General features: G+C 35.7%; 1 protein-coding gene across 2 annotated transcripts; it reads right to left on the bottom strand.

The window, feature by feature from the left end:
- Positions 1-15,795: 15,795 nt before the first annotated feature.
- LOC308439936 (MIT domain-containing protein 1-like) lies at positions 15,796-16,551 on the bottom strand (the record flags this gene model as incomplete). 2 transcript variants are annotated; one of them, XM_080941882.1, is made up of 2 exons in its annotated part: positions 15,796-16,074; positions 16,162-16,551. In XM_080941882.1, the coding sequence occupies 2 exons, from the start codon at positions 16,549-16,551 to the stop codon at positions 15,802-15,804; spliced, it is 663 nt and encodes a 220-aa protein (XP_080798008.1). In that variant the 3' UTR covers positions 15,796-15,801. The 2 variants fall into 2 exon arrangements, with proteins under 2 accessions (XP_080798008.1, XP_080798007.1); XM_080941881.1 differs by having other exon boundaries at positions 15,796-16,551.
- Between the last annotated feature and the right edge of the window lie 1,341 nt (positions 16,552-17,892).

Below are 17,892 nucleotides of genomic sequence, written 5' to 3' on the forward strand. Positions count from 1 at the left end.
TTTTAAGAAGGCTATTTAGTTGTTTGGAGACTAGCTTCTTGTGTTCTTTATATATTTTGGATATTAGCCATCTATGGACATGTGGTTAGTGACAGTTTTTTCAAATATGTAGGTTGCCGATTTATCCAATTGTCTCTTTGTTTTGTCTTACAGAAGCTTTTCGGTTTTTGAGGTTCCATTTATCAATTCTTGGTCTTAGAGCCTGGGACATTCAAATTCCATTTAGGAAATTTCCTATTGTGCCAGTGGGTATGAGGCTCTTTCCCACTTTCTTTTCTATTCAATTTAGTGTATCTGGTTTTATGATGAGGTCTTTGATTCACTTGGTCTTGCACTTTGTTCAAGGTTATATATATGGATCTCTTTACATTTTTCAGCATTTAGACTATCAGTTGGACCAGAACCATTTATTGAAGTTATTTTTCTGTTTTTTTATTGTATGTTTCTGGCTACTTTGTTGAAGATCAAGTATCCATAATAAGTGATTAGGCTTATTTCTGAGTTTGTAACTTTATTCCATTGCTTAACATTCCTGTCTAGACACCAACAAAATGATGTTTTTATTACTATTTCTTTGTAGCATATTTTGAGGTCAGGAATGGTTATTACACTGTAAGTTCTTTTAGGAATTATTCTGTTAGAAATTGTTTTTGCTTTCTTTGGTTATATATTGTTGTTGTTGTATCTTTTTTTTTTTTTTACATATGAAATTGAGACTTGCTCTTTCCATGTCTGTGAAGAATTGCTGGGATTTTGATAGAAATTACATTGAATCTCTAGATTGCTTTTGGTAGGATTGCCATTTTTAGTGTGTTAATCCTACCAATCCATGAGCATTGGATATCTCTCCATTTTCTGATGTCTTATTTAATTTCATTTTAGACAAACTTGAAATTTGTCTCATACAGATCTTTCACTTGCATGTTAAGAGTTACACCAAGATACTTAATACTATTTGTGGCTATTGTGAAGGGTGTGGTTTCCCTAATTTCTTTCTCAACCTGTTTATCATTTGTATAAAGGAAGGCTACTGATTTGAGTTAATTTTACATGCAGCCACTTTTCTGAAGTTGTTTACTAGCTGGGGATGTTCTGTTGTATATTAGATACTATTTTTAGCATCTAATGAGAAGATAATGTGATTTTTTTCTTTGAAATTTTTTATGTGACAGATCACATTAATTGATTTTCATATGTTGAAGCAATGTTACATCACTGGGATGAAGCCTACCTGATCATGGTGAATGATGGTTTTGATGTGTACTTGGATTGAATATGCCAAAATTTATTGAGTATTTTTGCATCAATATTCACAAATGATACTGGTCCTAAGCACTTTGTCTTTTTTTTGGGTCTTTGTGTGGTTTAGATATGAGAGTAATAGTGGCTTCATAGAATGATTAGGTAGTGTTCCTTTTATTTCTGTTTAAAGAAATAGTTTGAGAAGTATTGGCATTATCTCCTATGTGAATGTCTGGTAGAATTCTGCAGTAAAGCCATCTGTGCCTGGGCCTTTTTTGGTTGGGAGGTTTTAAATGACTTTTTCTATTTTCTTAGAAAATATGGACCTGTTTAGTCTACTAGCTCTTCATTTAACTTTGGTACATGGTATCAGTTTAGAAAATTATCCATTTCATCTAGGTATTCAAGTTTTGTTGAGTATAGGATTTTAGTAGCATCTGATGATTTTTAAAAATTTCCTGAGTTTCTGTTGTTATATCTCACCTTTCATTTCTGATTTTGTTAATTTGGATACTATCTCTCTGCTCTTTATTTATAGAAATTTATTTATCTTGTTGATTTTCTCAAAAAACCAGCTCCTGGTCTTGTTGATTCTTTGTATTGCTCTCCTTCTATTTGGTTGATTTGGGCCCTAGGTTTGAATATTTCTTGCAGTCTACTACTCTTGGGTATATTTGCTTCTTTTTATTCCAGGGCTTTCAATTGTGCTGTTAGATTGCTAGTGTAGAATTTGTTCAGTTTCTTTACCAGGGCATTAGTGCTGTGAATTTTCTTCTTAGCACTTCTTTTACTGTGCCCCATAAGTTTGAGTATGTTGTGTTTTGTTTTTACTGAATTCTAGAAAGTATCGTTTTCTTTCTTTCTTTCCTCCCTGACAAAATCATTGAGTATACAGTTGTTTAATTTCTATGGGTCTGTGAATTTTCTGTTGTTTTTATTGTTATTAAAGTCTAACCTTAGTCCATGGCGATCCAATAGTATCCATGGGATAAATTCTATCATTTTGTATTTGTTGAGGCTTGTTTCATAGCCAATTATATAGTCAGTTTTGGAGAAGGCACTATAAAATGCTGAACAAAAGTTATATTCTTTTGTTTTATGGTTAAATATTCTGTATATATTTGTTAAATCCATTTGGATCATAACATCTATTGGTTTCCCTTTGTCTCTGTTCAGTTTCTGTTTCAATGACCAGTCCATTGTTGAGTGTGTGGTGTTGAATTTTCTCACTACTTTTATGTGAGGTTAAATTTTTGTTGTGAGCTTTAATAAAGTCTTTATTCATGAATGTAGGTACCCTTGAATTTGGAGAATAGATTTTTAATATTGAGATTTCAAATCGGTGAAAGTTTCCTTTTATGAATATGAAGTGTCTTTCGACATCTTGTTTGGTAACTTTTGGTTGAATGTCTGTTTTATTTGATATTAGAATTCCAACTCCCTCTTGTTTTATAGAGCCATTTGCTTGGGTAAAAATTCAAAAAATAAAACAAAACAAACAATCAAACAAAAACCCAACTTTTTTCCAGCCTTTTACAATGTGATAGTATCTTTCTTTGTCATTGAGATGTGTTTCTTGAATGTATCAAAATGCTGGATCCTACTTGCATATCAGTCTTTTAACTTGGATCTTTTTACTGGGGAATTGAGTCTATTATTGCTGAGAGATATTAAAGACAGGTGATTGTTAGTTCTTGCTATGTTTGTTGTTGGAGGATGAATTATGTGTTTGTGATTCCTTCCTTTTAGGTTTCTTGTAAGATATTTTTTTCTTTGTTGTAGATATTCTGCTTGTGTTGGAGTTTTCTTTCTTGGATCCTTTGTAGGGCTGGATTGGTTTATAAACACTGTTTGAATTTGGTTTTCTTCTGGCATATTTTGGTTTCTCCATCTATGTTGATTGAGAGTATTGATGGATATAGTAGGCTGAGCTGACATTTATATTCTCTTTGAGTCTGCATGACCTCTGACTAGCAACATGTGGCTTTTAGTGTGTCTGTTGAGAAATCTAGTGTAATTCAATAGGTCTGTCTTTATATGTTGCTTAGCCTTTTTCCACTAACATCTTTTAATATTTCTTCTTTGTTCTATTCATTTAGTGCTTTAATTATTATGTGATAGGAGGACTTTCCTTTCTGACCCATTCTATTTGATATTTTAAGGTCGTCTTATACATTAATGGTCAGCTCTTTAGGTTGGGGAAATATTCTTCTATGATTCTGTTGATATTTTCTGGCCCTTTTGAGTGGGAATTTATGCTCTCTTTTATGGTTTGTTTTTTACATTGTGTCTTCAATTTCCTGGATGTGTGGGGGAGGAGTTTTTATGCTTTGTATTTGTATTTTTTATTTTTAGGCTATTTGTCAATATATTCTATGGTATCTTTTATGCCTGATTTTTCTTCTTATGTCTCTTCTATTCTGTTGCTGGTAATTGCATCTGTGACTTTTGACTTCTTTCCTAGATTTTCCAGGGTTGCCTTTGTGATTTTATTTTTTGTTATGTCTACTTTCATTATTAGGTCTTGTATAGTTGTATTTTCTTGTATTTCCTTGAGGGATTTACTTGTTTCCTCATTACGTGCTTCTACCTGTTTAACTATGTTTTCCTGTATTTCTTTAAGTGAGTTATTTATATACTGCTTAAAGGTCTGTATTATCTTCATCAGTTGAGATGTTAGGTCAGCATCATGCTTTTCAGGTGTATTGGGGGACATTCCTGGCTTGCTATGGTATTCTGTTGGTGTCAAAATGTATTGGATATTTTTGCTCATGATCTTGTGCTTGCCTCTCACTTTATGCTTATCTCTGGTGTTAGCTGGACTGGGTGACTGTGTGGAGACTGACTCCTATGTCCCTGAGTTGCTTCCGATCTCTATAGCCCTGACTACAGCAGATCTCCTTAGAGCCCTGGAGACTGTGTGGTATTGAGAGGTAGAGGATAGGCTAATCTGCCCCCATGCAGGTGCAGACCAGAAGGGAGATAGCTTTCATGTGAAGGGAGGAGACCTGCAAGTGCTGGGCCCCTGGGAGACATTCCAGCTGCTGTGGTTGTTTGTCTGGCTATCCTACTTCTTGCCCTGGCTACAGCAGAGTTACCCAGAGCCCTGCAGACTGTGTGGTGCTGAGTGAAAGGAGGAGATAGGCTGATCTTTTGCCAAGCATGTGTAGACAGGAGGGCCACTTTCAGATTCTTGAAGTCCCACTCATTCATTATTGATTTTTCTATCTCTGCTAACAGATTTTTGTTCCCAAAGCCTTTTAATGTGTCCACAGGTTCAAAGTTATTCTCATTTTCTCTTCTATCAAGTTCAGTGTATCTAGTTTTATAATGACACTTTTTATATTTTTGGACTTACATTTTGAGCAGGGTTGTACGTATGGTCCTATTTGAAATTTTAAATGCACTCGTGCAATTTGATAACACAATATATTGAAAATGGTGTCTTGTTTCCAGCATGTATTTTGGGTTCTTTATCAAATATCAAGGATGCATAAATGTGTCTCTTCAATTTGCTTGTATTTATCATATGTATGTTTTTATGCCATCATTATGACGTTTTTATTTACTGTATCTCTGTAATTCAATGTGAAATTAGGGCTGGTGATACTATCTGTAGTTCTTTTATTATTAGGGATTATTTTAACTGTACTGGGAGTTTTGTGTTTTCACATGATTCTGAGGATTGTCCTTTCAGGATCTGTGAGAAATTGCGTTGGCATTTTTATGTAGATTGCATTAAGTTTATTGATTGCTTTTATGAGATGACCACTTTTACTACATTAGTCCTACTGACCTATGAGCATGTAAGATCTATTCATCTTATGATATCTTTTTTGTTTTTTTCTTTGGTATCTCTAAATTTTATGATTCATAATTTTGTTAGTTTGGTTAGAGTTGGTTAACTCTCACCATGATATTTTATATTATGAAGGCAATTGTGAAAAGTGTTGTTTTTCTGGTTCTCAGACTGCCATTTTTATGTAGAAGGGTTACTAAATTTTGTGAATTAATTTGTATCTAGATATTTTATTGTAAGTATCAGGTATAACAATTTCCAAGTGGACTTTTAGGGTCACACGTGTATATTATCCTATTATCTGTAAATAGAGATATTTAATTTTTTCCTTTTTAAGTATCACATTGGTTTCTGTCACTTTTCTTATTGCATTTTTCTAAGACTTCCAGTAATATATTGATTAGGTATGTATAGAAAAAACAAGTAATAATTTCAGCCATTTAAGGCAAGGCAGAAAAAAATAAAGATAACACTACTTGGTTGATGAATATTTAAGTATAAAAAATAAGAAGGAGAAGAAGGAAGAAAACATGGAAAGCGAAAAAAAGAGGAAGAAAAGAAAACAGAAAGAAATAAATTGTACATAAAATATTCTGAATATCTGGGAGGTTATAAGAAGACAAAATCTAAAATTATAGGTAAAAATGAAGGTGAAAACCCCATGGTGAAGGGATAAAAATATTACATACACACACACACTCACACACACTCATACACACAACATTGAAGAACATTTTTCTAACTTAAAGGACATGCATGCCAAAATACAAGAATCATACAGAACATTAAATAGGCTGGAACAGAAAAGAGAGACCTCTCAGGACATAAGAAACAAAACAATAAATATAAATTTCAAAGAAAGATTATTAAAGGCTGCAAGAAAAAAAAAGGACAAAATAACATTTCTCTCTCTCTCCCTCCTTCCCTCCCTCCTTCCCCCCTCTCCCTCTCCCTCTCCCTCTCCCTCTCCCTCTCCCTCTCTCTCTCTCTCTCTTTCTCACACACACACACACACACACACAAACACACACACACACACAAACAAACACCACAACAGCAAATTAAAAGGAATCAACAAATATTCCATATTGCTCTCACTCAACATCAATGGTGTCAGTTCTCTGATAAAAAGACACAGAGTAACAAATAGAAACAAAAACACTATCCATCCTACTACTGCATTCAAGAAACAAAACATAACATCATACTAACAAGAATAGTCCTCATTTCAGAGTAAAGAAATTGAAAAGGTATTTCAAAAAATGAACTTAAGTAGCCAGCTGGTATAGCCATTTTACTATCCCACTAAATAGATTTCAAATCTAGAGTAATGAGATGAAATATGGAAGGATAATATATACCTATCAAAAAAAATTCCAACAAGAGGGCATTTTTTCCCTCCCTTTCTCTTTTTTTTATTAGATATTTTCTGTATTTACATTTCAGGTGTTATTCCTTTTTCCACCAAACTCATACCACTACCCCCACTGCCTCCATTAAGCAGCTCCTTCTTCCAAACTCCCTCTCCCAACTCAGTGCTGTGGCATTCCTCTGCACTGGTAAAACTAGACTTCCCTGAATAAAAGTCCTGTTCACTCATTGATGCCATATGCACATGGAGTCATGGGTCTCTCCGTAAGAACTTATTGGGTGGTGTTTTAGTCCCTGGGAAGTATGGTGGGTTTGGTTAGTTAATGTTGTTCATCCTATGGGGTTGCAGACCCTTTCAGCTCCTTCAGCCCTTTATCTAGCTGCTTCATGCTGTCCCCATGTTCAGTCAAATGGTAAGCAATGATTATCTTTCTCTATATCAGTATGGTTTTGGCACAGCCTCTGAGGAGCCATGTATATCAGATTCCTTCCAGTGAGCACTACTTGGTATCAGCAATAGTGCATGTGTTTGGTGGCTGCATATGGGATGGATCCCCAGGTGAGGCAGTATCTGGATAATCTTTTCTTCAGTTCCTGCTTTTCTATTTGATCCATTATTTCCTCCCATGAGTATTTCATTCTCTCTTCTGAGAAAGATTGAGGCATCCACCTTCTGGCCTTTCTTCTTTTGAGCTTCATAATTGCTGTGAATTGCTTCTTGGGTATTCAGAGCTTTCCTGGACTAGTATCTAATTATTAGTGACTGCATATCAGTGTGTTCTCTTGTGAATGGGTTACCTCACTCAGGATGATATTCTCTAGTTCCATCCATTTGCTTAGGAATTTTGTAAAGTCATTGTTTCTAATCACTGAGTAGTACCCCATTGTGTAAATGTACCACATTTTCTGTATCCATATCTTTGTTAAAGTAGATCTGTGTTTTTTGCAGATTCTGGCTATTATAAATAAGGCTGCTATGAACATGGTGGAATATGTCTTGTTAGATATTGGAACTTCTTTAGGGTATATGCCCATGAGTGGTATAGCTGGGTCCTCAGCTATACATACGTTCAATTTTCTGAGAAACCACCAGACTGATTTCCAGAGTGGTTGTATTAACTTACAACTCCAACTGTGAAGGTGTGTTCCTTTTTTCCACATCCTCACCAGCACCTGCAGTAACCCTAGTTTTTGATCTTAGCCATTCTGATTGGTGTGAGTTGGAATCTTAAAGTTGTTTTGAATTGCATTTTCCTGATGGCTAGGGATATTGAGCATTTATTTAGGTACTTCTCAGTCATTCAGTATTCCTCAGTTTAAAATTCCTTGTTTAGTTCTGTTCCCCACTTTTAATAAGATTTTTTGATTCTCTATAGTCCAGTTTCTTGAGGTTTTTCTATGTATTGGATACTAGCTCTCTATTTATATGTAGGATTGGTAAAGGTCTTTTTCCAGTATCTTGGTTGCTGTTTTGTCCTTTGACAGTATCCTTTGCCTTACAGAAGCTTTGAAACTTCTTGAAGTCCTATTTGTTGATTATTGATCTTAGAACATAAGCCATTGATATTCTGTTCAGGAAATTTTCCCCTGTGACTATATGTTCTAAGCTCTTCCCCACTTTCTCTTCTAATTGTTTCAGTGTACCTGGCATTATGTGTATGTCTTTGATTCATTTGAACTTGAACTTTGTACGAGGAGATAAGAAGGAATTGATTTATATTTTTCTGCATGCTCACTTCCAGTTGAATCAGCACCATTTGTTGAAAAAAATTGCCCCTTTGTCAGTGAGTGTTTTTAGCTTTTTTGTCAAAGATCCAGTAACCAAAGGTGTAAAGATTCACTTCTGGGTCTTCAATTTTGTTCCACTGATCTACCTTTCTGACTCTGTACCGATACCTGCAGTTTTTATCACAATTGTTCTGAAATACAGCTTGAGGTCAGGGATGGTGATTGCTCTGGGAGTTATTTTATTATTTAAAATATTTTTGCTGTCCTGGGATTTTATTATACCAAATGAATTTGAAATTGCTTTTTCTAACTTTATGAAGAATTGATTTGGTGTTTTGATGGGGATTGCATTGAACCTATAGATTGCTATAGGCAAGATGACCATTTTTACGATGTTTATACTTCCAGTCATGAATATGGGAGATCTTTTCAACTTCTAACATATTCTTCAATTTTCTTCTTTAGGTAATTGAAGTTCTTGTAGTGCAGATCCTTCACTTTCTTGGTCAGTGTCACACCAAGATATTTTTTATTCTTTGTGACTATTGTGAAGGTTGTCGATTCTCTAATTTCTTTCTCAGCCTGTGTAGTAGAGAAAGGGTACTGATTTATTCAAGTTAATTTTATATTCTACCATTTTGCTGAATATCAGCTATAAAAATTCTCTGGTGGAAATTTTTGGGTCACTTAAGTATAGGTTCATATCATCTAAAAATAGTGATATTTTGACTTCCTCCTTTCCAATTTATATATCTTGACCTCTACTTGCTGTCTGATTGCTCTGGCTAGTACTTCCAGTAATATGCTGAATAGGTAAGGAGAGAGTGGGCAGCCTTGTCTAGTCCCTGATTTTAGTGGGATTGCTTCAAGTTTCTCACCATTTAGTTTGATTTTGGCTACTTGCTTGCTGTACTTTGCTTTTACTATGTTTAAGTATGGGCCTTAAATTCCTGATCTTTCTGAAACTTTTATCATGAAGGGGTGTTGAATATTGTCCAATTTTTTCTCAGTATCTAAAGAGATGATTATGTAGTGTTTTTAAAACTTTGATTATATAGTGGATTGTGATTATAAATTTTCATATATTGAACTATCCTTTCATCCCAGAGATGAAACCTACTTGATCATGGTGACTGATCATTTTAATGTGTTCTTAGATCCGGTTTGCAACAATTTTATTGAGTGTTTTTGCATCAATGTTCATAAGGGAGTTTGGTCTGAAGTTCTTTTTCCTTGTAGGTTCTTTGTGTGGCTTAGGAATGAGAGTTATTGTGGCTTTGAAGAATGAGTTGGGTAGTGTTCCATCTGACTTAATTTTGTGGAATAGTTTGGAGAGTATTGGTATTAGGTCATCAATAAATATCAGATAGAATTCTTCACTAAACCCATCTGGTCCTGAGATTTTTTGGTTGGGAGGCTTCTGATGGCTGCTTCTATTTCTTTTGGTGTTATGGGATTGTTTAAATGTTTTATCTGATCTTGATTTAACTTTGGTATCTTGTATCTGTCTATAAATTTATCCATTTCCTCAAGATTTTCCAGTTTTATTGAGTATAGGCTTTTGTAATAGGATGTGATGAGTTTTTCAATTTCCTCAGTTTCTGCTGTTATGTCTCCCCTTTCACTTTTGCTTTTGTTAATTTGGATACTCTATCTGTGCCCTCTCATGAGTCTGGCTAAAAGTTTATCAATCATATTAATTTCCTCAAAAACCAGTTTTTAGTTTTGTTGATTCTTTTTGTAGTTCTTTTTCTTTCAGTTTGGTTGATTTCAGCTCTGAGTTTGATTATTTCCTGCCATGTCCCAGAGGATATTTTAAGTCTTAATACCTATGTTCATAATAGAAGGACACCGTTTTTTATGTAAGATTTTTTGATGACCAGTCTATTCATTTTTTTGTGTGTTTTCAGTGGCTTAGATTGTCATTTGTTCATTTTCTGTCAGCCTAGGCAGTATATTATTTGAAGACTTAATTCTAATACTCTTCAAATTATTCTAAAAAATAACAAGAGAAGAAACACAACCATATTTATCTTCTGAGTCCAAGTTTATTCTGGTACCCACATCACATATAAACCAGACAAAGAAAAAATATGACATATCAATTTCACTTATGAACAGAGCTGCAAAATTCCTCATCAAAATACTCACAACTGAATTCCAAAACCATCAAACAAACAAACCACATCAAAAATATCATCCATCTTGATCAAATATCTTTAATGCTAGAGATTTAGGAATGATTCAAAATATGGAGATCAATAAAAGTAATCCACTATCTAAACAGATTACATTACATAACCACATGGTCTCTTCTGAGTTTCAGAAAAGGCCTTTTAAATAATACAACACCTCTTATTAGTAAAATTCCTGGAAAAATTTGGAATACAAGAAACATTCCTGAACAAAATAAATAAAGTCTATTTGTAGCAAACTCATAGCTAACATAAACTTATATAGAGCAAAACTCAAATAAATCCAAGAAATTTAGGAACATGCCCTGTCTTTCTTAATTGACTCACATACTGGGTATAATAATATTTTGATATTGTGCATTTATATTCTTGTTTTGGGTAGATAATATATCATTTTAGAATTAAAAGTCAGCACATGCTTGGTAAATCTTAGTAAATATTTTAAGTGAAATGTCATATGGTCTTTAAAAATTTTTATATTATGTAAAATAATGTTACAAATATGAACCTTTCTTTTACCAGTAAGTACATGAAAACATTATATTTCTTTTTCTTGGGTAGAGAGCAATTAATAGAACATGTGGAAAAGCTACAGAGAAAGAGAGGCAAGTTTTCTCTACTGCAACTCATGAAATCACTTTGATAAATGTAGAGAAATCACTGAAGAGTTTAGTGACCCATGGAGTTTAATCAGAGTCATATGTGTGTGATTCTGTGTGTGGAAATAATCATCAAAGCTCACCAGTGAGGTCACTAGTAGGCTGCTGGATACTATACTTTTCCCTCATCCTGAATCTCTCAGATGCCAGTATGTGGTAGCTGAGGGACACTCTAACAGGACCAGCCATGGCAGACATTGCACATACAACTTTCTTTCCCTCTTCCTTGCTTAACCTTTGGATTCCTTTATTTAGATACTTCCGCATTCTATTTTCTGTTTTTATTACCATTTTAAAGAATTTGTATATGTTAAACTCATTTAGCTTTCACAGTAACTCTCTATTGTAATAAAGAACAAACTGATGCAGAAGAAGTAACTCACCAAAATCACAAAGCAAGGCAGCAGCAAAGCTGGAGAAAACCCAGGAAGTACCTAGTGCTTTGCTAAGTTACACTTTGCTTTTCAACGAAACAAAACACCGACACCATGCTTTTATCCTTGTCCATAGGTGACTTACAATTTACAAAATATGGACTGACATATTTAGCATGAAGTAATAATCCCCAGAAACAATTTGAGGCAAGATTACTGACAACATGACCATCTATATAGATACTTCATATGAAAGTTGTTATATCTCTGAAACACCGATACCCCCAAATAACAAGACATCCTGCACTATTGTAAAATAGAACAGAACTGAAGTAAACATGGACTGTTATATAGCATTACTCCTGAGAACCTGATTTTTCTTCTTTAGTTTCTCTCTTACACTAATTTAGTGGATAAAGACAGTTGTATTTTGTGGAGCTCTGCATTAAAGCCAGGGCCTTGCATATTCTAAAAGGTGCTCTATCACTGCATGACTTTTTTCATTGCTGCAATGGAATACCCAACCAATGTTTATTTTTGACTCAGAGTTTAAGGGGTACAGTCTATTATGGTGAGGAAGTCACAGGAATAGGAACATGAGGCAACTGGCTATATTGTATCTATAGACAGACAGGAGAGAGAAAGAGAGAGAGAGAGAGAGAGAGAGAGAGAGAGAGAGAGAGAGAGAGAGAGAGAGAGAGAGAGAGAGAGAGAGAGATGCTGGTGCTCAGCTTGCTTCATCCTTTTTACTCAGTTGGTGATGCCAGCTGAGGATATGGCACCATGAACATTTAAGGCAATCCTACTACTTCAACTAATTCCATCCAGAAACTCTTACAGGCACAAGTATTCTAGATGATTCTAGATCCAATCAAGTTGACAATCAAGACTGACCACCACAATAACTGACCTGCATCACCAGACACTTTGAAGAGTCCTTCACTCTCTATGAACAGATAGCTTTGTGTCCAATGCAGTTACCCTGTCTGTGTCCAACAGTTCTGTGTTCTGTGTCAGGGGAAAAAAGTTAAGAACTAGCAGTACAATGGGTCTTCTTGCCAATCACTGTGAACTTGATGACTAGGATGTTGCCTTGCCCCCCCTGGGGGTAACCAGTGTATAAAGGGGTTATGGCTCATGCGGCAATGTATAAGCAGCAAGCAAGTAGGATCAGAAGCACTGGAGTCTCAGTTTCAGCAGATTGACATGGTGTGAGTGACCTTCCATCATTCTAGTGGTGGTTCTCCTGAAGTCTTTTCTGCTGGGATGTCAACTACTGGACCATCTTTCACCTGACAGGCTTAATGTGGGAGTGGTGTATCTGCATCCTAACCCTGTCTATCTTAAAAGCCATAAGTGTGGCCAGAATCACAATGTGAGTTCCTTTCCAACAGGGTTTTAGAGCCTTGTATTTATGTCCCTTGATCAAGACTTCTTTGCCTGAGTAAGATGTCTTCTAGAAGCTTCTTTGCCAGTATGTTGGCTGTCTTCTTCTTTGTAGGGTAGACTTCTACTTATCTTTAAATGCCAGTTCAGACTTCAGAGAAAAGGCTGTAGTCTTTTCTTTTCTTTCTTTCTTTCTTTCTTTCTTTCTTTCTTTCTTTCTTTCTTTCTTTCTTTCTTTCTTTCTTTCTTTCTTTCTTTTTTTCCAGAGGAGATAATAAGAAAAGAAACACAAACCCTCAAACAAAAAATCATCAGGAACTTTGAAAACCAAGGAGCCCATTAAGAATACAATAAACATACAAGAAAAGGCAGTGAGGTGTGAAGATGTAGAGAGAACACTCATGTATTACTGCTAGGGTAAATGTAAAAGTGTATAAATGTAAATGGTGTGATGGCAGCAGAAATGGTTGGCAGTATACCTAAAAGCCAACCTTAGAAGTACCAACTACCCGTTCCATGAAGGTATATGCTAAAGGAATTTCAAACAGGAACTATGCTGTAGGATATTTTATACATTAAGGTCCACTACAATATTCACAAGAACCATCAAATGTATATATGCTGTACTCTTTTAAGAGTCTAAGAATATATTTTATAGAGTGTGGTATGGCAAGGAGGGAGGGGTGTCTCAGTGAGCCCATGCTGAAACATACCTCTTCCCTCTGAGGTACCAGTCATTTGATGGATCTAGTATAGAATAGAGTTTAGTAGAGCATGAGAAATGGAATTGAGAAGGGAGTAGAGGCAGAGAGAGGGAATATAGAAAGACAGAGAAAGGGGGAAAAAAGAGGAGAGGCCTTCCAGGAACACATGGATGGAGAGGCAGGAAGGGAAAGGGGAAAGAGGGAGAAATGGGTCAAGAAGAAGAGAGAGTCTGAAAGAGATGGGGCAATGGGTCACTGCCACATTCTTAAATCTAGCCAACAAAGTCTGTTCCATTTGGCTACATTCTTATTTATGCCTGACTCATTCCTGAGGTTAGTGACTAAAGTCCAACTATCACAATACCAAGGTTCAGCAATTAAAATATCCCATTTTTCTATCCTGAATAACTTGTCCAATAGAAATCATGAACTAATTCTAACTCATCCTAGTATAGCCCTTCCCCATTTTCTCTTCATAAAACACTCATGTTAATCCATTTGCTGCTGTTTCTGCCCAGAAAGGTTCAGCCACCATGTCTTCTTACCTTGTTTAATAAAGAATTTCTTTGTATTCGAAACCAGTGGTCTGTGTCTAACCCAGGCGCAGAGGAAAACAGCCCACATAGTACCTTGTAAGTCTTGTTTTTTTTCACAGCTGACTTTTAAAAGGACCTGATTTCTTAGATCCAGTATGTTCACAGCTTCTGTGAGTTTATGATTTCCAGATTTGCTCAGGAGATAGAATTTTATAGTCTGTTTTATAATCCTACTGTTCTTTTTTTCCCCCTCCTGTTCTTATATTATTTCTGTTTTATTTTTTCTCCAATATTTCTCAGGTTTTTGGGGAAAAATGTTAGTGTCTTGACTAGTATTAAACCTTCAACCACTCTTTATTCTAAACATATGGTGCAGCCTTGGGTCTTAGCTCTTGTCTCTATTCATGGGAAGGGGAGGCTGTTTAAGACTGAGAATGCTACTGAGATGTTCTACTTCATTCTCATTTTATTACAGGTTATTGATTAACAAGGAAAAAGCAGAAGCTTTTACAAAATGAGGTATACATTAATTTTTTTCCTGAACAGAAATAAGAGAAACTTACAAGATTATGAATGACAAGATTTTCAACTGTAACCTTTAAATATCCATTGCTCTCCTTGTATGTTTCTTTCTTTTTCTTTCTTTCTTTCTTTCTTTCTTTCTTTCTTTCTTTCTTTCTTTCTTTTTTCTTTCTTTCTATCTTTCAAGAGTAAAATAAAAAAATAAGAGCATTATACAATGTCAGAGGAAGTAAGTGACAGTGACATACTGTCACTGTGGTCAAAAGAGGCAGTTACACTTGCTCTGGGAAGTTGGAACCTGCTGGAATGCTGTAAATGAAGAAAGCCATGAGGGAATGCTGGGGTGAGGGAATGTTCAGGGACCCTTCACACTTCTCCCTTTCCTGTCACTTACATTTTTGGTAATGGAACAATACACAGGAACGGTCATGTTAATCATTTATGGCTATAATAAAAGGAAACAGCTTATTCACAACTTAAATAGAAATCCCCTCCCTTCTTTCTTCAGTATATAAAGATGCACTTCAGTTTATTATAGAACATTGAAACAGAAATATGCATGTATTCTGTGAGCAAAAGTTAGCAGGATTTTTTCATTTTTTCAGTAAACCAACAAATTCCCTTCTCCTGTCAAAGTTTTAGTGGAACACTTTACCTATTGTAACGATCTACCATATAGACAGTTATTTCATAAGGTTTGATAGTTGTTGCTTGGTAAGTCACAAAAGCACAAACAAACTTAGTTGCAATAAAATACTCTAGTGAATTTCTACAAAATGTCCAAGAGAAAAATATGTTTATTTACTATTAAGTTTTAATGTGGTTGACTCTTTGTTATTTACTTTAAAATATGTTTCTATTACTTGAATGCAAACAATACTCTCCTTTATTGGTTTCCTTTGAGTTTTTTTTTTTTTTTTTTTTTTTTTAGTAGAAATATAAACATTTATTGTTAAATTCATACATTATAAAATATGTTCAGAGTAAATAAAAAGGAGAAGCAAACCCAGTATTTGCTCTGATTTGCATATGTCCCTAGTAGTTTATGAGTTAGACTCTTGGTCCCTAGGTGAGCAGTATTGAGAGGGGAAATCTCTGAGGTGTCAGGCTCTGCCTCACAAGCCTGCTCCATCTTTCTTGCATTATGCCATGTGGCATTCAGAAGGAAGATCCTCCCCAGATATCAAACCCCAAACCTCCATCCTTTACAGCATGTAGTAGTCAGTTCTAGCAACAGAAAACGGGCTGAGGTCACCTACAGTGGAAATGTTTAGGTCATTATGCATCATATTTTTTTCGTGTGCTTGTTGTGAAAAATGTCCACCGTTGTTTCATGACAGGGCCTCAAGTCTAAATCACAGTATCCAAGAGAAAAACGACCCTGTGGTCTCTTAAAATAATCAAGGCCCCTTCCAATTTTAATCATCCATCCATTGTTGAACCTAATTTCTCGGTCATGTATAGATGAAGAATAGTTTATTTCCAACACCACTCCACGACTCCTGAGGGACTGCCTTATTTCTTCCAGGCCACTACTTTGCTGTGTGTTCCCAAAACCCTCATCCCCAGAGGTGAGAAGGTGAATAGTTCTTACTTTACACGGCTTCTTAACCAGCATCTCACAAAACCGAAGGAAGTTATATACCTGATGAGTTTGTCTAATGTAAGGGTCTTCTATCCAAACCTCTGTAACCGTCTCGTGCAGGTATTCTCTAAAAAGTGACTCATAGCTGAAGCCAGTTGCATTCTCTTCTATTTTAATTTGCTTGTGGTATTTGCCATCTTCTTTTTCTTGATCTAAGTATTTCTTTATGTTTTCTGCTCTATCCATGTAGCCAGAGATTTTCGTTCTGAGAGTACATCTTTTACTGGACTCTTTGGTGCCTTTCAGAACCTGCAAGAGCATGTCAATCCCCTCCTGGTAACACACCAGAGCCTGCTGATACCGAGACTCTGCATCCAGCTCCACTGCCTGCTTTAGCACCGCCACCGCGGCCGTGCTGTCGGAATCCTGTCCCAGGCTGGATTTAGCCATCACTGTGATGACTCCCAGGCTCTGCCAGCAAATTCCAAGGGCTGACCCGCTGTGCTTCCAGGAAACGCAAACGTGACGCCACTGCGCCTGCGCTGTCTTCAATCCTTTGAGTTTTTGAGACGGGATTTTTCCATGTAGTCCAGTAAGATTTGTGTTCACTATGGATCCCAGTCTGACATTCAATTCATCTTCTGCCTTAATCTTAGACATGCTGGGATTGCTAGTGTGAACCACTGTAGAGAGTACACTTAATTCACTTAAGCTAATTTCAGATCTGAGGCTCCCTGTGACACTATATCTAACTATTAACAAAGATCAAGATGATTGACTGAAAGAAAATAAATTATTTGGAAGAAACATAATATTATTAAAAGGAAAGAATGCCATGAAGATAACAAGTGTCTGTGTCTGTTGAAAAGAAGAGGAAAATGACAAATTGTTCTGTGAAGTTCTCTTTGTCAACATTACTTAACTTATTTCTTTGCTAACCTTGGCAATTTGTCCCACTGCAAATAGTATCTATGATGCAGTTCTTAATAAATTTGCTTAGTATATGTAATCAGCTTATGCAAGACTGACTGCCAGTTCCTGGTTCAACTGGCAGTCAGCATGTAGAAGAATTCAAATCAACACATTTTTATCTACTTGTACATGCTGCAGTCCAAGTAGATCAAAGGCCTCCACATAAAACCAGGTACACTGAAAGTGATAGAAGAGAAAGTGTGGAAGAGGTAAGAACACATAGGAACAAAGAAAACTTTCATAAAGAGAACACCAATGCCTCATGCTCAAAGATCAAGCATTGACAAATGGGACCACATAAAATTGCAAAGCTTCTATAAGGCAAAGGGCAGTGTCAGAAGCACCAAACAGCAATCAACAGACTCGGAAAAGATCTTTACAAATCCTACATCTGAAAAAGAGCTAATATTCAATAAATACAAAGAACTCAAGAAATAGAGCCAAGAGAATCAAATAACACAACTAAAAACTTGGAACAGAGCTAAACAAAGAATTCTTAACTGAGGAATACTAAATGGCTGTAAAGCATCTCAAGAAATATTCAACATCTTTAATCATAAGGGAAATGCAAATCAACCCAACCTCGAGATTATATCTTACACTAGTTAAAATGGCTGAGATAAAAAGAAAAACTCAGGTGATAGCAGATGCTGGCATAACAGGCCTATGAGGTCAGAATGGGTGGTTTGGAGTGGGAGCACCTTCAGGGAAGCAAGAAGAGTGGGAAGAATGAATGAGAGGGAGGGAGGGGGATAGTATTGAAATGTAAACATATAGTATATCCAATAAAAATAAGTTTAAAAAAGGTCAGGATCACAG

This window comes from Micromys minutus (genome assembly GCF_963924665.1).
Source record: "Micromys minutus genome assembly, chromosome: 1".
NCBI classification, from domain to species: Eukaryota; Metazoa; Chordata; class Mammalia; order Rodentia; family Muridae; genus Micromys; species Micromys minutus.